This window comes from Aptenodytes patagonicus, chromosome 3 (genome assembly GCF_965638725.1).
Source record: "Aptenodytes patagonicus chromosome 3, bAptPat1.pri.cur, whole genome shotgun sequence".
Lineage (NCBI taxonomy): Eukaryota > Metazoa > Chordata > Aves > Sphenisciformes > Spheniscidae > Aptenodytes > Aptenodytes patagonicus.
The window spans coordinates 126038099-126059390 of record NC_134951.1 but is presented as its reverse complement, the minus strand read 5'-3'; the positions used below and the strand labels follow the sequence as shown (position 1 = coordinate 126059390).

At 41.0% G+C, this 21292-nt stretch overlaps 1 protein-coding gene across 4 annotated transcripts in view; it reads left to right on the top strand.

The window, feature by feature from the left end:
* The window catches only part of PLCB4 (phospholipase C beta 4), a 214740-nt gene that overhangs the window by 113313 nt on the left and 80135 nt on the right, over window positions 1–21292 (top strand). For all 4 annotated transcript variants that reach the window (XM_076335112.1, XM_076335110.1, XM_076335111.1 and 1 more), the window contains exons 3-6: window positions 3725–3825; window positions 10214–10294; window positions 10599–10658; window positions 11997–12140. In XM_076335112.1, the coding sequence (XP_076191227.1) occupies window positions 3742–3825; window positions 10214–10294; window positions 10599–10658; window positions 11997–12140 (369 nt within the window). In that variant the 5' untranslated portion in view covers window positions 3725–3741. The remainder of the gene's footprint in view (window positions 1–3724; window positions 3826–10213; window positions 10295–10598; window positions 10659–11996; window positions 12141–21292) is intronic.

The window sequence follows — 21292 nt, the reverse complement described above, 5'->3', positions numbered from 1 at the left end:
GATCTTAAAAGCTAACAGGGTTACAGAAGAATGGATTTTTGAGAGGAGTGTAAGAAATGAGAGACTGAAAAGAGCTTTTCTAAAGGCAGAGAGAATTTTCTTCACCTTCTGCACAGCTGCCAAAGCATATGGCTCAAAAATCTTGTTTGTTACAATTCATCTGACTCCTTGCTACATGTACTCAAGCCATCTTTCCCTCACACTTCATCTGTCTCAGTTCATCTGTAAACTGTATTGACCTGTGAGAGAGCAGAGCTAGAGAAGAGATTGGTAAGATGGTAAATAACAATGAGCTTGAGTCCCTGAGACAGAACTTGATTGCTTGATAAATTATGAGCAATCAAGCGCGTTTTCTTGCAGCTAAATGCAAGGTTATGCAAATAAGAAGAAAGACCGTAATTCTGGTTTGTATGACAGAGCGCTTTGCTGGGCTACTGTGTCCTGGTCCAGACCCCTGACTTCAGACAGGCAGCTGGAAAAGTGGAGAGGGCTCAGGCTGACTCCCAAGATTTGAAAAATGTGCATTGCAGCAGAAACTGAAGAGCTCAATCTATTTAATTTATCAGCGATGAAGTAATGCGACAACTTCATCATACTGTGTGAGTACCCAGACGAGGAGAAGATATCTGTAAAGGAGGGATTTTTACAGAGCTGTATTTCTGTTACTGGATGATGAACTCAGCAAAGTTCAAATTGGTAATAAAGTGCATGTTAGTAGTGCTAAGGTAATAAGTCTTTCTGAAGGATGAGTGTCCATTCAAACACTCTTTACATCCAGGATTCAGAGTGCCAGATGCTGGACGGAATGTTATGATGTGGCTTATACAGGAGTTCAGAGCAGTTGCAGAGCTTGTAGGTTTTAAAATCTGTGTCTTGTATGGGGTTCAATGTCAGTAAGAAAGGGTAAAGGCCATGTATATAGGCTAGGGACTGTGGAAGAGTATTCTTCACGGTCTTAAAAGTGTCATCACGTTTCTTATGATTTAGCACAGAATGCATCCGCTTTTCCCAGAAGGACTTCACATGCTGGCAGCATTTATTGCTGCATCAACTACCTGTCATCTTTGAAGTAACTTTTCTTCTTGGGAACGTTCTGATAGTAAAAGTCATTTAAACAGATAAGGGAATGGTCAAAATGGAGTGTTTATCACTTCAGGTGTGTATGTTTTAAGTTTCCTTTAAATCTAAGGGATATTTTTCCAAGACCTTTGAGGCTCTGTTATATAATATAGGGTTTTGTTGGTTCTGATTTCAACTTTGCTGTTAACAAAGCCTGTGAAGTCAGAAAACAGCTTTCTAAAGCTGTGTTTCTCTAAATTTAGTTTTGCTGTAAGAACAACCACTAAGTTCTCAAGTTGTTGTGATTATACTGAGCTACCATGTGAAGTCTGTGAGCTGTATAGAACAAGAAGCCATCATGTTACTGCAATGGGATGGCTGTCCTGTTATGCAGCTTCCTCCATGGAATAAGGCAAAAGCAGCTCTATAATGATCTAAACTGGAAGAGACCCTAAAATTGTAAGTGTATTTTTAAAAAATAACAAAAATTCAACAATTTGGCACATTCCCTGAAAGGATCTCAAAACATCTCATGGTCCTCATGAGGAAGATATTATTACTCTGTTACAGAGTGGTAAGAGCCAAATGCATAGGGCTGGCAAAAAGAAAAGGAGGCTTTTGATAAGATGCTAATTGTAGCTGATCGCTTCTTGGCCCTAGTTCCTTGTCCTCTATTTTGTTCAAAGCATCTCTTCATTGGGGGGGGGGGGGGGGGCGGAATATAGATAAGCAGTCTTAAATATTGTTTAGCCTCTTTTTTTTTAATTGGAGAGTACAGATATGTTATTTTGTTTTCATCCCATTTTCAACAAAAGTGAACCCTTAATGGTGAGCTAGATAAGTATATAGATATATATAGGTATATGTAACTGTCAAATTGTATTTTTGATAGTTATGGAGAATTAGTTCATTTATCTTATTCCTAAGGCTTTGGAAACATACTATGTATTTTTGATATTCCTGTATCAATGACCAAAAAAGGGCAGGAGGTAGAGATGGGCAGCATCAAAATGTATTTTGCATTTTTTTAGTAGTAAGGATATTTTTTTGGTAGAAAACTATCAAAAGTAACTGTTCTTAAAGACGGTGTTGGACAGAGTCTTTTAACAGTATCCTCCGAGTTCTTTTGTTCTTGTTGTTTTTCTTGTTAGAACATTTTTGATACGAATGAAAACAAGACAGAGAAGGAGGATACTACAAAATTATTTGCTTTTTTTTTTTAACACTTGCATCTATTCTGGGTTTAAAGTTCAGTCAAAGTAGACATTTCTGTCTAAGAACATTGTGGAAGCATTGTTACCTAATTGGTAATATTTTAGTCTGCTATTCAGAGTTTTGGCATACAAAAACATTACAAAGATGGTTTGTATAGCATAGATTACACAGGCTGTCGTGCTCTCCCTTGAATTTTATGTATGCTTTTTATTCTTCACACTTAGGCAAACTTTGGTTGGGCTGGGTGCCTGCATTGTAACAAAGTAAGAGCTATACTGGTTACGCTTAGCCCTGTATCCTGCTGCTGGAGATGATCAATAGTAGATGAACGTTGTCAGTTGACTGAGGGGGGCTAGGGCAAGCAGACAAGAACAGGGTAAGGTGGTGTTCACCTGTGAGACAGGTGGTAGCGTGTGGGGTCAGATTATTGTGACCGTGTGCTGTATTCATCCTCAATGTACTGTTTCACAGAAAGATTTGCTGACATCTGTGAGTCAGTCTTATCTTGCTGCTGCCAAGTGTATTCCCTCTCATGCAAGACTTTCTGGTCCAGTGTATAAAGGAATAACCAAGATACTGTGTGTCCTAGATGGCATTAGTGAGCAGGAACAATGCAGATGCACTTTACTTCAGATAAAATGAACTTCAGTATTTCAGAGTACGTAGTTGGGACATTTTCTGGTTGTAAAGCGGCATAACCTAGAAGGCACCAAGGTGCTGGAAAGGATACTGAATAATTCAATAGTCTTTATTGTAAGGTCTGTATGTTATGACTTCTGTATTATATTCTAAATTAACAGTTTTGTTCACATTCCTAAACTAAATTGAAGAAATGCATAATGCTACTAGCTAATTTTATTTAATGTCCTATATCCCTAACCAGTTTTTTCCCCTATGAATTTTGACCTATATATTATCCATATCTTGAGTTATGTATAAAATACTACTGAAAATACCCAGGACTTTATTTACTACAAATGTGGATTTTGAAATACAGAACACAGAGGAAAAATGTGTTTTGCCTATGTAGTATACAATTTAGAATGTTAAAAAAAATAAGATCTATGCAGGATCTGGAGTTTTCCTGTAAAAAAGAAGCACTCGTGTATATTACAGGTTGTGGTATTCTGTGTCATCTAGGGCTGCGTTAATCCCAGCCTCATTATACTCTAGAAGTGATGTAGCAGATATTTAAACTAAAGCAATGTTACAGTGCAAGTGGTTTTCCAAATAATTCGGTTCAGACACGCATTTTACAAGTATTTTTCATTTTAAAGTTATGAAACAAAAATACTCTTTATGAGGAAAACTCTAGATATGGAAATGCACTGTGACTTTTTAATACTTCTGTGTGAAAGGAAAAGCTAGAAGTCACTTTTTTTCCTGCTTAGACTTTGAAATATTCCTTTTAAAGACAGTAATTGAACTCTGCTTTTTCATTCCATTTCAGGTTTTTATTCTATAATCATGGCAAAACCTTATGAATTTAACTGGCAGAAGCTAGTTCCCTCTTTTATGCAAGATGGAGCTGTGTTTGATAGGTATGAAGAGGTAAGAGGCCAGTTGCATTTCATTTGCTATTCTCTTTTAAATATGTAGATGTTACAGAATATTTCATGTTTTGCTTTCATTGTACGCAAATAAACTTTCAAATAACTCCAGAAATGTGTGTGGGGAGGAAATACCAACACACTTTATTGCTATACAGATTTTTGCTTTTAAAAGGACTAACGTTAAAATATATTTAATCCCTCTGATTTGAAATAAGCCCTGAGAAAGAGAAAGGGAGATTTGGATCAAAATATCTGTAATGTGCATAAAGCTCTCATCTTTGCAGATTCATAAAGCGCATTACCGAACAAACTGAATCCTTCCATTTTTTTGTACATCTATCAAATGGGGGAGGAATATGTCTTTTTTTAATATATAAACTGAGGACCTGCATCTCACAAGGGAAAGTAAGAGAAAGCAAAACATTTATATTCTGATTCAAATGCATCATTTGGGATCTGGAGTGGTTTTATCTCCTTTATAAAATCATCCTGTCTCTATCTGAAATACAATTACTATGTTACCGCTTTCAGCTGTGCTTTAATCCAAATCTGTTAAAGGAATGCAAAACAGGACATTTTACACAGACAGTTGAAATAAAGTGCTGAGACATTTACCTTATACTCAGCATTGATATGCCTGTGAGAATAATTTTATCGGGGTCTATTTTAATCTTGTTTGGACAGGAAATCTCTAAAAGTTGAAGGTATCTCAGTAAGTGCCTTCAGGGATATTAGTATTTTCCTCTTTTGAAATTTTGCCATTGTGCAGCGGGAGAGATATGACTTAGTCGCCCTCACAGAAACATGGTGGGGTGACTCTCATGACTGGAGTGCTGCAATGGATGGCTACAGACTCTTCAGAAGGGACAGGCGAGGAAGGAGAGGCGGTGGGGTGGCCCTGTATGTTAGGGAGTGTTTTGATTGTATAGAGCTCAACGATTGTGATGATGATACGGTTGAGTGTTTATGGGTAAGGATGAGGGGGAAGGCCAACGAGGCAGATATCCTGCTGGGAGTCTGTTATAGACCACCCAACCAGGATGAAGGGGCGGATGAAGCGTTCTATAAGCGGCTGGCAGAAGTTTCTCAATCGCTAGCCCTTGTTCTCGTGGGGGACTTCAACTTCCCGGACGTCTGCTGGAAATACAACACGGCAGAGAGGAAGCAGTCTAGGAGGTTCCTGGAGTGTGTGGAAGACAACTTCCTGACACAGCTGGTAAGTGAGCCTACCAGGGGAGGTGCCTCGCTCGACCTGCTGTTTACAAACAGAGAAGGACTGGTGGGAGATGTGGTGGTCGGAGGCCGTCTTGGGCTTAGCGACCATGAAATGATAGAATTCTCGCTTCTTGGTGAAGTAAGGAGGGGGGACAGCAAAACCACAACCATGGACTTCCGGAGGGCGGACTTTGGCCTGTTCAGGACGCTGGTTGAGAGAGTCCCGTGGGAGACGGTCCTGAAGGGCAAAGGGGTCCAGGAAGGCTGGACGATCTTCAAGAAGGAAGTCTTAAAGGCGCAGGAGCAGGCTGTCCCTGTACGCCGTAAGAAGAATGGGCGGGGAAGACGACCGGCCTGGCTGAACGGGGAGCTCTTGCTGGGACTCAGGAAAAAAAGGAGAGTTTACCGCTTGTGGAAGAAGGGGCAGGCGACTCAAGAAGAGTACAGGGATCTTGTTAGGTTGTGCAGAGAAGAAATGAGAAAGGCAAAAGCCCAGCTAGAACGCAATCTGGCCGCTGTCGTTAAAGACAACAAAAAAAGTTTTTACAAATATATTAATGACAAGAAGAGAGCCAAGGAGAATCTCCATCCTTTATTGGATGCAAGGGGGAACATTGTCACTGAGGAGGAGGAAAAGGCTGAGGTACTCAATGCCTTCTTTGCCTCAGTCTTTAACAGGCAGACCAGTTATCCTCAGGGTACTCGGCCCCCTGAGCTGGAAGATGGGGACGGCGAGCAGGATGAACCCCCCGTAATCCAGGAGGAAGCAGTCAATGACCTGCTATGCCACCTGGACGCTCACAAGTCTATGGGGCCGGATGGGATCCACCCGAGAGTGCTGAGGGAGCTGGCGGAGGTGCTCGCCAAGCCGCTCTCCATCATTTATCAGCAGTCCTGGTTAACGGGGGAGGTCCCGGAAGACTGGAGGCTTGCCAATGTGACGCCCATCCACAAGAAGGGCCGGAAGGAGGATCCGGGGAACTACAGGCCTGTCAGCCTGACCTCGGTGCCGGGGAAGATTATGGAGCGGCTCATCTTGAGGGCGCTCACAAGGCATGAGCGGGACAACCAGGGGATCCGGCCTAGCCAGCATGGATTCATGAGAGGCAGGTCCTGCTTGACCAACCTGATCTCCTTCTATGACCAGGTGACCCGCCTAGTGGATGAGGGAAAGGCTGTGGATGTGGTCTACCTGGACTTCAGCAAGGCCTTTGACACTGTCTCCCACAGCATTCTCCTAGAGAAGCTGGCGGCTCACGGCTTAGACAGGTGGACTCTGCGCTGGGTCAAAAAACTGGCTGGATGGCCGGGCCCAGAGAGTTGTGGTGAATGGAGTTACATCCAGTTGGCGGCCGGTCACGAGCGGTGTTCCCCAGGGCTCAGTACTGGGGCCGGTCTTGTTTAATATCTTTATTGATGATCTGGATGAGGGGATTGAGTGCACCCTCAGTAAGTTTGCAGACGACACCAAGTTGGGTGGGAGTGTTGATCTGCTCGAGGGTAGGAAGGCTCTGCAGAGGGACCTGGACAGGCTGGATCGATGGGCCCAGACCAACTGTATGAGGTTCAGCAAGGCCAAGTGCCGGGTCCTGCACTTCGGCCACAACAACCCCATGCAGCGCTACAGGCTTGGGGAAGAGTGGCTGGAAAGCTGCCCAGCAGAGAAGGACCTGGGGGTGTTGGTCGACAGCCGGCTGAACATGAGCCGGCAGTGTGCCCAGGCGGCCAAGAAGGCCAATGGCATCCTGGCCTGTATCAGAAATAGTGTGGCCAGTAGGAGTAGGGAAGTGATCGTGCCCCTGTGCTCGGCACTGGTGAGGCCGCACCTCGAATACTGTGTTCAGTTTTGGGCCCCTCACTACAAGAAGGACGTTGAGGTGCTGGAGCGTGTCCAGAGAAGGGCAACGAGGCTGGTGAGGGGTCTGGAGAACAAGTCTTATGAGGAGCGGCTGAGGGAACTGGGACTGTTCAGCCTGGAGAAAAGGAGGCTGAGGGGAGACCTCATCTCTCTCTACAACTACCTGAAAGGAGGTTGTAGCGAGGTGGGTGTTGGTCTTTTCTCCGAAGTAACAAGCGATAGGACGAGAGGAAATGGCCTCAAGTTGCGGCAGGGGAGGTTTAGATTGGATGTAAGGAAAAATTTCTTTACTGAAAGAGTGGTGAAACATTGGAACAGGCTGCCCAGGGAAGTGGTGGAGTCCCCATCCCTGGAGGTTTTTAAAAGACGTGTAGATGAGGCGCTTAGGGACATGGTTTAGTGGGCATGGTGGTGTTGGGTTGACGGTTGGACTCGATGATCTTAGAGGTCTTTTCCAACCTCAATGATTCTATGATTCTATGAAATGTAAGTAAAAGGTATTTTTTATCATGAGGACTGCCAAGATAGGGATAGCTTGTATACCGTGTATTTTCAGTTTTGGGGACAGATAAACTAAGAAAATACTAGTGGACATTGAATTCCTTAGAAAAGAAGTTCATAAAAGCTTTATTTTTCTTCAGCAAATACTGCTCCAGAAACATTAAAAGGCTTTCACTTAGGTAACTAATTGTATATTTTATCTGCTATTTTACAGGAATCATCAAGGGCTGTAAAAAACCCCAGTGACTCAGAAGTTAAAATCTGTAGCCTGTAAACAGTGAGCACTTGATGGTGTGGCTGTTTGATATTATCAGATTTATGATATACGTGGGCTATTATTTAATTGTGTTGTGGCAGTAACTAGATAGCCTACCCAAGAGAGAGACCATTGTTTTAGGAATGCTGTGCAAACATAGCAAGATCCAATCCCTATACTATAGGGCTTGCAATTTTCAAGAAAAATGCTTCATATCTAGGCTTCTAATTTTCATGGAAATTCTGTGCTTAATTCCCCCCCCTAACAGACAGGGCATGTCGGGGAAAAGAGAAATGGTGAGTGAACTAAGGTCATACAGCAGGTCAGTGCAGAAAGGGCGTTCAGGAATCCTGTACAGGGTCTGGGTGACTGAACAGCTCTAGTACAGCATGAGAGGTCTTTTATGTGCCCAAGTTTCATTGAGTAGCTAGAAAAATCGGGGTCATTGTCATGTGGAGCAGTGTCTTGATCCATCTTTTGCTGATAGATGAGTCCCTTAACCAGAAGGATTACCAAATTATGGAAATATATTTTGAGCCAAGCGTTATCATGTTTGACTGCTGAAAAGTCTGAGTCTAGAACAGGGTTATCTCAGGAGAATATGGGAGATAAAAATCAGACGTGATTAGGAATCTTACTGGTAATGTTGCATCTACGTGGTCTGATGACAGGTGCTTTTTTTTACCATACAAGATGATAAATTGCAGAAGAAGTAAGTTGATGAATAGAGTCAAGGCTAGGGTGGAACATCAACATGAGTGCAGTTTACATAGACACCTTTGTGAAAATGAAATTTTTCGTATATCAAGAGCTTTTTGATAGATGAATGACAAAAAACTGCCTGCCTTTTATTGTGTGAGTAATCTTTCTGGGAAACGCAAGAGACACTCATTTTGATTGGTAGCTAGCTGCATTTTTATATGAAACAGGACTCCAAGGGCTGTAAAACTAGTAAATCTGAGGTGTCTGCAACAAGTAGGTTTCATGAGGGATGAGCGCTAGGGTGAAGGCAGGAAAATAGAAGTTATGGTGGAGAAAGATGGGCAGAGCAGTGCATGCTGGAAGCTCATGCATAATGGTGTTGGCTCAGACTGAGCTGCAGCAACTTTATACTTCTATCTGTGCTCCCCTGCCTGTAAAATTAACATAGTTGTTTGCTACTTGGATGGAAAACTGCAGTGTGTCAGTCCTTAAAACTTGTAAATCTCATTTGAAGACCTAAAATGTTGTCCAGAAGTGGTAGACACCATTCAATAATTAATGTGTCCAGGGAAAAGGAGCAATTATCCCAAACACAACGTATCCCCTTTGGCTGTGCACATCTAGGAGGGCTCAAGGACGTTACCCAGCTGTGGATCCAGGAACTTGCTTGACTTCATGCTCAGTGTCAAGTCAGGATAAGACCTGCCTGGAATGTGACCATTCCTTAGCCCACCCGATGCCCTTGTTCCATGGCAGAGGCCAAAAAGGCACGTGTGGCTGCCCCCCGATGTCCTGCATCCCGGGTCAGGCTGGGGGCCTGCCTCAGTAACCCAGTCGACCCAAGTCTATACTGGATTGACTTACTGACTTAAAAGCATGCTCCATGGATTTGAGGGCATTGGAGTTTTTACCTGGTTTTGTTACCTAAATTCAAATTGTCCTGTATGCAAGACCTTTTGCTGTGAAAATAGCTGTGTAAATTCATGTGCTTGCTGCCCTTGCTACGTGCACAGGAGAGGACATGGGATTTCAGAAAGGTACCTCAGTCTGACATGGAACAAAGCACCGATCTCTGAAACAGTAAGCCGTGCTGTAGCCTGCACACATGCTTGTTGGTTTTCAATTAAGGAAGTCAGGAAGTCCCGGATTCTTTTTTTCTTTAAAAAGTGATTGATTCTGCACAGTGTTATCTTGCATTTTAGCTTAATTTATGATGTGTTAATTGAGGCTAGAGGTGTGTGGAGGAAATTTCTTTTTTAATTCAGCTAATCTGAATTTTTGCCTTGTCTAGTCTCTTTGGTATACCATTCTTTCTTGATTTCTCTACAAATCAATGTTCTTCAAACTCTGCTTGCCAGATACTCTGGCTTCAAAATGCTCGCGGCATGCATACTGTCAGTCTAACATAAAAGTGCTTCCCAAATTCTGAACGTTAACATGAAATGTGGTCATTTGATCCTGAAGGTAGTATTGGCAAATTACGTATTTTTAACCTTTACATAGTTTGAAGCATTTAATTTTCAATTTTTTTGAAGTTCCATTTCATTAAGGTTTTTGATTAGGTAAGAATCACTGCTTTTATTAAACAAAACAAATCTTCATAGTTGCAAAGAAGTAGGAAAATATTAATTAAGTGCAACCTAATGTCTCAAATGGCATCAAAAAGACAAATCATTAAAAATGATCTTTTTTTTTTTGAAGCCTGCCTCCCTCATTTCTGATTGCTTTGGGAATAGCAAATTCTCCAGGAAGGTATTTGGGGAGAAATGTAACAATCTTTTATTTTTGAACAATAAATAAATTTGACATTTGCCAAACTGACTAAAATAATGGTCTGTATTTTCTTTTCTATAGGAATCTTTTGTCTTTGAAAGCAACTGTCTCTTCCAAGTGGATGAATTTGGCTTTTTTCTGAGCTGGAAAAGTGAAGGAAAGGTATATTACAATTATGTCAGGAATATGTATTAGATATTACTGCACTTGGTTTATATTCTGGCTAGTTTTTAAAAAATCTAAAATATTGTGTTAGTTTACTTACAAAACTCCGTAGTCCTATTCTTTTAGAATTGACAGAAGTGAAGTATTTTAGAGGGAATTAACTAATATAAAAGGGAAATATACTGTTTAGTGTTAATTAACAGTGTTTTCAAATAAGATTCATTGTTTATTTTTGCTGCAATTCCTAATGGAGCCATGTGTTGACAGACCTTTGAACTTGTACCTTTTTTTGCCATTTCAGGAAGGACAGGTATTAGAATGCTCCCTGATCAACAGTGTTCGTTTTGGAGCTGTACCAAAGGTACTCTATAGTTAGTTTATACTCTTCATTTAAACAAAGAATATTTAAACTGAAGGTGAAATGCAGGATGAAGTTCATTTCTTTAAAAAATACCAGCAACACAGCTCTTCTTTTGCAATCCCAGTCTAAAATTTTAAGTTTTAAAGTCAAGTAATTTGGTGTGATTGCAGTGGGAAGGTTCTGTCATCTGGTCTTTCTGATGGAGTACAGTGCTCAGCTTTCAGGGTGTGGTGAAAGCTGAACAACGGACATTAAGAGCACTTATCAGGAGTTTTTAATTATTTTGTAACGGTGTATTGTGATACTTGTTTTAGAATATGAAACTTTTTTCCCAGATACCTAAATTTTGTTCCTATCTGTTTAAAATTTCTTGTATCTTCTTGCTCCATTGACATAAAACGTAGAAAGTTTTGTTTGCATGCCTCTTTATACAGTTAGATGGGCAGGGAGGGCAGCTGGTCACTGTCTGCCATTTTGAAGACTATCAACAGAAGTACTAGCTAGGAGTTCTGGAGAAACCAAAACTTTGGAAATATTTTCAGTGGTTTTCTTCAGAAGGAATACGTAGAATTTTCTGAAGTGAATTGTGGGCCTCCCTCCTCCAGGGCTTCAGTTCAGAAGATTTGTTGTGAAGCAAGATATCTGTTAACACCTCTGCATTTCCACTTTCATGTGTTAAGTGTTTCTGTGTTAACTGTAGATAACTATCTCTTAGTAGTTCTCTTGGGAATCCATAGACTAAAATCTTTCCCCCATAGAGAAGGGGCATGAGAAGTGGTGGTGCAGACAACCCCATGCTTCATGTGCTGACAACCATACCAATATGCTTCAGACTTCACCTCTGTCTTTACATAGGTAATTTGCTCTTTATGCCCATTAAATTTGTAGCCCTTGACCCTCAGCAGAGATACCAGCTTGTACGATGTGTCGTTAAGAAACAGCCAGAAAGTCACACAGATCATAACTCTTGGTAACTATGGACTTAACTAGATTGGAATAATTTACTTAGAGATTAATACTGTTCCTCTATTTCCAGTCCTTGGAGTGATTAATTTTTCTTTTTCATGATGAAAATATATGTAATTTCTAATTTAGCTTTCTAAAATATATTTAAAATACTTCATTTACTTCTGAGTTCTCACAACTGTGTTCCTAATTGTTAGAATATATGGTTTTTCAGGTTTACACACAATAATTCTAAGTGAAAGCACTCATTTAAGATGATTGGCAAAGGTTTAAAGGTGTTAATGTATATGGAGGTGGAAATGCATCTTTACCATAGTGCATTGCATAACAAAAGTATTGCAAATGTAACAAGTTATTTATTCTGTTTAACAGGATCCCAAAATACTAACTGCACTTGAGGCTGTTGGAAAATCAGAAAATGAGTTGGAAGGACGGATAGTGTGTGTTTGCAGTGGCACAGATCTGGTGAACATCAGCTTCACTTTCATGGTAGCGGAAAACACAGAAATAGCCAAGGTATTTCACAATTAAACAGCGTGTGGGAGTTAGGAAAAAAAAAAAAAAAGGAGAGCTCCTCAGCAGTACTGGATTGTTTTTCCTGAGTAAGTCAGCCTGTTTGGCTGACTGAAATACCTGTTTTACTGTCTGCTGCCACACTGCAAAGGGACAGCAAACATCCATTTGGAGCATTCTGTAACATGTCTGCATGCCATGGTGAAAGGAAATAGTGACTTTATCAGCCTCTGCATGCATGGTGATTTATCAAAAGTAGACACTGAGACCATTAAATACAGGACACGGCATTCCCTCAGCTGTTCAGTATCTCTGTGTTGGGCTTGTACAGCAGACTATGTGATGATTATGCAGTGGATCTGTAACGCACAGGGATGCTGAAGGGAAGTGCAATTACTTTCATTTTCCCGGTGGGTGGAGCTCAGCCCTCCAAAATTTTGTTCAGCGATAACCGAATTGTATTGTGTGGTTCATATTATTTGAAAAGACAAAAGCAGGAAAGAAAGTTCTCTACAGTTAAGGGGATTCCAGTGTACGCAGGTTCTTTTCTGTTTCCCGTTGACATGGAACAGTCTTAAGAAAACAATGGTGCTTTTTACACGTCATCTTTCCTGAGAGCTTAAGATTGCAGTTCACAATGCAAGTTCTGTGGCTCCACCAAGGCCTGGTACTCGATCTATCTGCTGTAAACTGCTCTGAGAAACCTGATCCAGAGTACTGATAGTATGCTACTAGCTTAGATCCAGAGATTCAAGGGTTTTTAAAAATACAAATTTTTTGCTTTTCTGATTGTATGTACTTACAGTGTATTATAATCTGTTTTGCCTGTGAGATAAACATTGAACAGTGATCAGTAACACACTCCTGCTAAATCCCCTCCTTTGAAACTGAATTTTCTGTTTGCTGAATGCGGCATCACTAAATCCCTTGGCCAGACCTGGTTGATTTTTCATTGCTTTGGATCCATACCTCTTTAAACACTGGTAGTACTGAGTAAACTCCATGATAGGAGAAATACTTGTATAACTTACATGGGTACACTAAATTGATTTTACTGTGTGTATTTCCAGCAGGCTTTCAGGGAAATAACATGCCACAGTTATGTTTTGAAAACATTTAACAAGCAAAGGAAAGGAGATGCTGGCAGCGTTCACTTTCATACTTAACCCAACAGTGTCTCTGACTTATTCTGAAACAGAAAGTTGGAGTTAAATTTCTTAGCCACCTTAGATCTCAATAAATGGTATTAGACTAATTGGTTTGTGAGGAGTATGTTGGCCAGTTACATAGACTGTCATAACAGGTGAGCTAATTATACTGTCTGAAAGATCTACTGCTTCAGTAACTGCCAAGATGCTTATTAAAAATGCTGTGTCATGCTGCAGTCAGCTTGTGGGTAGGCTCTGAGAGGCCCATAAATGGGAGAGTCCTGCATTTGGGAGTCTTTCCACTAAAGTATATATCCAGAACTTGTCAACAATGGTGATCCACCTGATCTGATATGTTTGAGGCACAAGGGAGAGGGTAAAGTAGATCAAGCCAAAAACAATGTAGAGCTTTCTAAGTTGCCTTTGCTGGGGATAATGGGCATATAGGGAGTAATTTGGCCTGTACTGTATTGGCCTTTCGTATATGGTAAGTACATCGACTTGCTACTATAATTCTGTGCTAAAATAAAATTTTCTAGGAGTTACTTGCGCATAGAGCTGTTCCTGCTTAATTCTTCCTGTTTTGTTCATGAGAAGACATCTTTCTCTGGGACATAGTAAATCTCCTCTAGAAGAAGTGAGTCTTTGCGTGGCATTAAGTAGCTATGCAGCTACTAACTGCAGTTTAAAATAGGCCTTGATTTAATCCATGTTCAGAAGTAAGCCCTCCTTGTGAAATGACAGAGGCAAGAGTTTGGAGAAGAAGGGGCAATGATTGTAACTTAAACAGCCCCGATATGTGTAAGGGGTGCATCTGTAGTGGTTTCTGCTGTTTCCGCCCCGTTGCCGTGAGGAAGGCGAGCATTACTTGCTGCAGATCTTTTGTCCCTTCTTCCGATAAACCAAGGTCAGGATTGGTTGGCACCTGATTGGGATATCTTAAAACAAGGGAATTTGGTGACAGATCCAAACAAAAAAGCCCAGAGCCTTTCTGCCCAGAAGGAGGGCAAAAAGGTATTCTGCTTCTGTAGATAATATTTTACAGTTTGACAAGAAGTAATTGTTACTCACTGAAGCCTGGGTTATAATGGGACTGAGTAACCATGACAAAGAAGGAAATTAATGCAGATTCCTGGCTTCTTCAGGCTACCCATGTAAGGAGCAGTATTGGTGGGAGGCAGATGCTGCCAGGTGGATAGGACAGGGTGGCAGAGTGTGGGGGCAGTCCCTTCGGGGTGCCCCGACTGTGGCAGGTGAGCATGCACAGAGCTGCTGCCCACTGTGGGCAGTGGTGAACTCTTCCTTCCAGGCAGGGCTTGTCACAGGCTGTCCGTTGTGACACTACTGTCATCATCTCTACACTGGGACAGCCCCATGTTCCTCTGCCTCTTGTTGGCAATGTGCTCAGCAGGTCTGGCCCAGTCATCGCTGAGCTCCAAGTGTAGCTATTCCAACAACAAGAGTGTGTTTATTATCTCTCCACTTGTCTCCAAGCTCCAACTCTGGTATTTACATTCTATCTACTTAAATTTTATTGGTATTTTCAGCTGAGAAATCGGTTTTCATTTCCACTCTTAAAACAAAACAACCACAAAATAGGGTGTACTATGTCTCTGATTGCAAGCAGCTGTCATGGTCCACCCCTAAAGAAACTCCACTGTGATAGTAGAGAGTGACTGTAAAAGGTGGAATTTAAAATCTAATGTTTGGAATCCTGATTAAATCAGGTTATATAAATTACTGTGAGCTAAAATTAAAACACACATATTAGAGGTGTGAGTATATGTGTGTATTTTTCTTTTTACTTCCCAGATGGACTTTTTGTGACCTAGTAATCTGATAATCTGCTTTCCTCAATCTAGGACATTTGAAAAGGCCAGTGAGTATTTGGGGTCAAATTTCTTTAGTGCAGAAGCAATGTAGTGCTGATGTGAGGCCTTAGCGCATGGCATGTAGGCTGCCTAGCCAAAGTTGGCATAAGTCCAACAAAGCTTTTGTAGTTTAGCAACCCAAAATCTGGACTTTCTGTCTTCTTTGCTCATCCACTTTGGTAATGCATTAAGGAGTTTAACTTAAAAGATTAACCTAAGTCAAGTCAGCTCTTTTTACATTCTTTAATATTACTGCATACCAGGGCTAAATTTGTCCTGGCAGGTGTTCTCTTCTCGATCCAGCTGCGTTGTTGGGAAGGACCATCTTTCCAGCTGACAGTTTCTGCCCTTCTGCCAGAAAGTACTGTTCCTACTGCCCTGCTGGCAGAGGACTTTATGTGAACTTTGTTAGGGGTGAACACTCCTAATTCACTTCAAGGAAGAGCCATAGAGTTAAGCTCGCATCGCCTATTTAGGGGCAGAGCTCACACCAGTGTTCAGGATAACCTGGCGCACACCATTCCCCTGACAGTAGGTAGGGATGGGAGCAGCCACCGGGGAGACAGGGTGAGGAGGAGAGTGGAGTAACCTTTTATACTGGCATAGCTGGATTCGATAGAAAATAGATATTTTCTACAGGTGTGTTACTCACTGAATCACACATTAATGGCTAACCTGTGAGGCACCAGAATGAATAGCATGTGCTGAAATGTTTTGTTACTCATATGCTGGCAAACAACATAAAGGGTAAAATGCAAGCTTTATCATACAGCTGCTAATACGGTGTTGAAGATGACTGCAGTTGAAAGCATTTCATTTTGACATTCTTAAACTTCTCAGCTTTTCAGCTGGAATAGTATTTTTCATTTTTAAATTTATTTCAGTTTGTTTAAAATGGTTAAATGGACCACCATGTTTTTGGTAAGATGAACCACTTCAGGTGGATCGTTTTTGTTGCTGTTTATACCATATGGCTCTTTTTGACTTAAAAAAAGTTCCGTTTCAGTTGACCCTGATTTCCGCCCCCCTCCCCCATGAAACAAGCTGTTAATTGTTTGCCCAAATCATATTGCTAGGAGGGCACTAGAAGGTAGCAGAAGATTCCCACAGGAATATCCCACAATCACATTGCAGGAAAGTTCTGTTTTTCCATAGCTTTAGTTTGTTTTGATGTTTCAAAGCAAAACTTTCCAAGAAACCTGCAGAACATACTTGATCAGAACTCTGAAAGTCTACTGCTGTTCTCTGTGTCCCATTGTGTTAGTATGTGGCTTATGTCTCATAACCTACATGATAAACATTTCTAAACTAGGACTGTCTTAAATATATGACCGCTGCTTACATGTTCAGGTAGCCCTGTGCCAAGTATGTAATACCATGTTCTCTAGAGAAATTTTCATATCCTAGCCAGTCTGCAGTCAAGCGTCTGTGATTTCAATGTGCTTGCTTTTCTGCTTTTTCATGTTCTTTCTTGGCTATGCCACTTGGAGTTACCAGTAAATTGAAAACTTCAGCTCTGGTTCTCCGTAGCCAGGAGGTAGATTTCACTGTGTAAAGCTCCACTATGTTTGTCTTAGTCTGTATACAAAAGCAGCCAAAGTGAGTTTTCCAGCCACTTTCAGAGTAGACCCCTCCAATGCTGGAAAAGTCGTTCCGGGGTGGAAAGCTTTGTTGAAGGGTGGAAGCAGTCTGGACACATCAGGCGACTCCCAATACAGAGTGCTTGTGTGAGCCTCGGCTTTCCAGGTGAAATACTTGAAAGTCGGAAGAGCCCCTTTTATCTTTGTAACAGAATTTTCACAGCAATATCCTGCAAGTCTGTGCTGCGGTTGGTCAGGTAGGGGATAGGTTTTACACTGTCACTAGTCTAGGCTCCTTGCTTTTGCTGTCTCATATGTTAGAGATATGGCAATTTTCATAGGACAGAAATTACTTCTGAGACATCTGCGTTGAGAGAAGAGGGACATCTGCTGGTCACAGCATCGCTGAATGAGGGCAAAGAACCAGGGAATCCTGCCAGGCCATGTCTGTCTTGGTAAGAGTTGGGAAACATGGTTCTGTTCTCCGTGGGTTTCCTGAACCTTCAAGCTGTCAAGCCCTTGACTCTGACAGCCAGTCACAGGCACTGAATACCAAAATCAGAGGGCAATGCCTCCTTGCCTCCCCAGCGTTCCCGGTGCTTGAATTAAGTAGAGTGCAACTGTGGAGAGACCGCACTGAAAAAGCGAAGGTAAAATCATCTCAAGAGGTCTGGATAATACTGACCTTGTCTATAAATAAGCCATGGATGACCTTGTCTAGAATTTCATGAGCTGTAGGTTACAGTGATCTTTAGCCTTTCATAATTTTTGCACTTTTTAACCCTCCTAAATGAGAGGTTAATGGCTAAAAGAGAGGTCAAACTGATCTGTGCGCCCTGCCACTGCTGCCTGTGTTTCATCGATGAACCCCAGCTAACGCACAGTCACTAAGTGCCTCAGAAGCATTTGAGTACTACAGCAAAAGCTGAGAGAGTGCTTCTTCAATCAATTTTTCTTGCTCCTTCTCCTTATAGAGATATCTGATGATGTTGGATCTTGTTAGAGAAAAACAAAACAGTCGTCTTATTCCAGCTTGCAGTGTACTTAGATTTTGGCCTCTTGTGTCAGCCTAAGGATCTGTGTTTAAGGTGTACTTGTCTTTGGGTTTGTTTCTTTTCATGATGGTTGTTTCTCTAGGATTAGATAGCAGGGCCCAGATTCCTCTTTTATATGAATCTGGAATAATTCTTGGTATATAGAGAGCCATTCAGGAGTTACATTGACAGATTAAAAGTCCTGAGTTGTATTTTGAAAATCGGAAAATATTTAGCACTAGCATCAGTAAGAATCAAACGTATCCTGTATTTCTATTAAAAACATTTTGTAACTCTACTTTCTGTAAGACCCAAGTGAAGTGTTTCCTATCTACCTTATCTCAATTTCATCTTGTTACAGGATTTTCCTTCTTTGGAGAGGTAGTGATTTGGAAGTGCTGAGCACGAAAGAAGGGAATTGAGGATCATTATCCCTGTTTACTTACATAGGTTTACAGGTCTTTCAGCTTCATCTGTAAAATAAGGAGTGCCGTCACAGCATACAAGCAAGGCTGCTGCTATATTCTTTGTGGCATGTTAGCTGAGAAAAATCTGAGCTCTTCTTTCACCCCTCCTACAAGGTCATCAGACAAGTGTACATTAAATCTGGGAATGGTTTGTTGTCAGGAAAGCAACGTATTGCCAGCTTGACATTTGTCAGAGTATTCAGGCTTTGGAGACTTTGTGAATATCTGTGCACTGGATCACAGTGCCTTAGAAGTGATTATGAAGATGGTTGTTATTTGGAGACTATTCTGGCTCAGAAGAACAAAGAGTTTGAATGTATTGCACTGAGCCTGTATGTTAATTTATGGATGAGGAAATTTTTTCATCTTATGTCATTCTGCTTCTATATAGTATGTTCACAATCCAGAAGCATTATTTTTTTCCTCAGCTCTCTTATTCCTAGTTAATTTGGGGCCAGCTGGTAACTGTGGGGAATATCTGATGAAAGGCTCCAGAAACTGCTTTAGCCCCAAACTGAAGTACAAGCAGCCAGATGCTACATTGTAGTGCAGCTGTGTGGTGTGGAACAGATAGGCAAATGTGTCTCTCGAACTGCCGTATCTTGCCCAGGGGACATCATGCCAACGTAAAGATGATTCATAGATGGACAGAGACGCTTAGGTTACTCCCTTGCTTGGTGCCAGCAGAGATGTGATGCTTTTGTGGTTTATCAGCGTTTGGCTGTAGTTCTGTGCTCTTTTGGTGTAAGAGAATGCAGTTCCTGATTTGGCATCTCTATCAGGAAAGGGCATTATCATTGAAAAAAGATGAGGGAGTCCTTTAAAGTGGGAATTGTCAGGACAGTTCCTGCAAAGAAATTACTTGGTAAGTGGTTAGTGTATTGATTTCTCTCTATACTTATGGGTTGTTTGGGGTTTTTTTTCTAGCAGTGTTCCTTTTTGGCAGCTGTTCTTGATTTACAGAAGTAGCTTCAGAACTGTGTGCTGGGTAACCTTACTTTTCAATGTTAGATTTTTGCTATATCTGGTGTAGTTGCAATCTGTTGCCTTCAAATCAGAATGGATCTCTGTGTGTTTCCTATTGAAATGGTGACATTGCCAGTACTGCACCAATGGTGTGTTTTAGCAGGAAAAAAATGGGAATTTTGAAAGACTGAAGCTTATTCACAACATGCATTTTACGTAATTTAATTTTGCAATGTTCTTTTATTTGCGGTGCGTATGCCATTTTACGTTGTGGGTCAGTGTTGAAAGGTTGAGGACCTCTTAAGGGACTACAGACTAATCCAGATCATACGAGGATAAATTTTTGTATAGCTGTGACGGTGTTCATGCAGCAGTAATGTTACATTTTACTGTTTAAAACAAACAAACCACAAAAAAATCAAAGGTAGATAGTTGGTGGTAGTTGAATGTTCTAGGAGATTGAAATATACATAAGACTTGTTTAGGCATTTATCCTAAAATTATCACAAGCACTACTCCTATATCATCTTAGGTGAGGGAACGTGTGTAGGAAAAGATAAGTGTTTCCTAAGTCTGTCAATGGCTTCCAGTTATATCAGTTCTAATAAATAACATTCTCTCTCTCCCCATGAACCTTGCTTTCTTTATATCCCTAGACAGTACATCCATGCTATGACTACTAAGTCATCTTACTCATGCAGTTGGGAAAAGAGAAATGGGAGGGCAGACTGTTACTGGTGGGTTGTTTTCAAGCACAAAAACACACCTGGGAAAACCCCAAATGCTAGCTTTTCTCATAAGTCAGAATTCTATTTTCAAATGATCCTCAGATACACACTTACTCTATTTGTATGCGTATTTTATGCAGTACTTCTTAAAAAGGATAATTCAAAAAGGAATATTTAAATATTAATAAATGGCTACTTTTCCTAAAGCAAAATAGATTTATAAGGTCTATTTTTAAGGGAGTCTGATTAACAATTTCTTGCTTAAAAAGAAGTTTGTGATGTGCTTGTAATGTGTCATGAGTACAAGGGTCTGCTTAAGTGTGTTTATCTGCTGAGTTGACACCTTAGACCTTGTTTTAGCCCATAGGGATTTACTGCCCGCAGTTTACAATATGCCATTTTCCAAAGAAGTTAGTATTCCTTCTATATAAATGATGATTTTTTTCATCTGTTTTGCAGATGTACAGCACTCGTTCATGAAAAGAAAAATATACTCATCTGCATCTATTTATAAGTGTCAAATTCTGGATCCTGCCCAAGTCAGTTCAAGCTGCATGCACAGAATTTGGCTGGAAGCAAGAAGCTTCTTTATTCATAAGGTTAATGTTAAGCAGTGGACCAAATCCCGCCTCAGTTCCACCAGTGTGAATTATCTGTTGAGTAATCCTGGCATTACAATGGCCTTATTGAGATCGAACTTGGCTTATAGTGCTGTCATTTTTTTCTCTTCCTATAGCTTTATCCTGCCAGGATTCTTGCTGAAATCAATGAGTGTTCATGTTAGGGCCTCATCCCTAAGCTTCTTCTATAGAGTACTGCAAAGTCTAGGTACAAGCTGTAGTAGAAAAATATATCCATAAAAAGGAATTACATAAGTAAGTGCTGTAATGCTGCTGTTGGCTGCAAGTCATCCCACTGATTACTGGAACGTTTTGCTTTTTAAGGATGAAAGCCAGAAAGCAAGCAGGATTGAATACGTAACAGGGTGTTAGATGAGGTCAGCGTCACAGAAGAATTGTTGTGCCTCCCTGTGGTTTGCTCTAGCTTATTAATATTTTGTTTCATTCCTTTTCTAAAACTGGACCAGTTAAACATGTCATCACATATTGTATAATGTTGCTTAGTAATAGCTAATATTGCCAGCCGCAACTGAAAGGGAGGCATATGTTTATAGAGGCTATAAATAGAAGGCTTAATAAATCAATCAATGGACCGCTTGCCTTTGCTGGCAATAAACTGTTCTAATAGCACCGCTGATGCTACGTGTAGTACTTGGAAGAATGGAAAGCACAATCACTTTGTTTAGTGAAGGATGAAATAGTAATGGGTAAAATGTGGCTGGACGTTTCTGTGGTGTTATA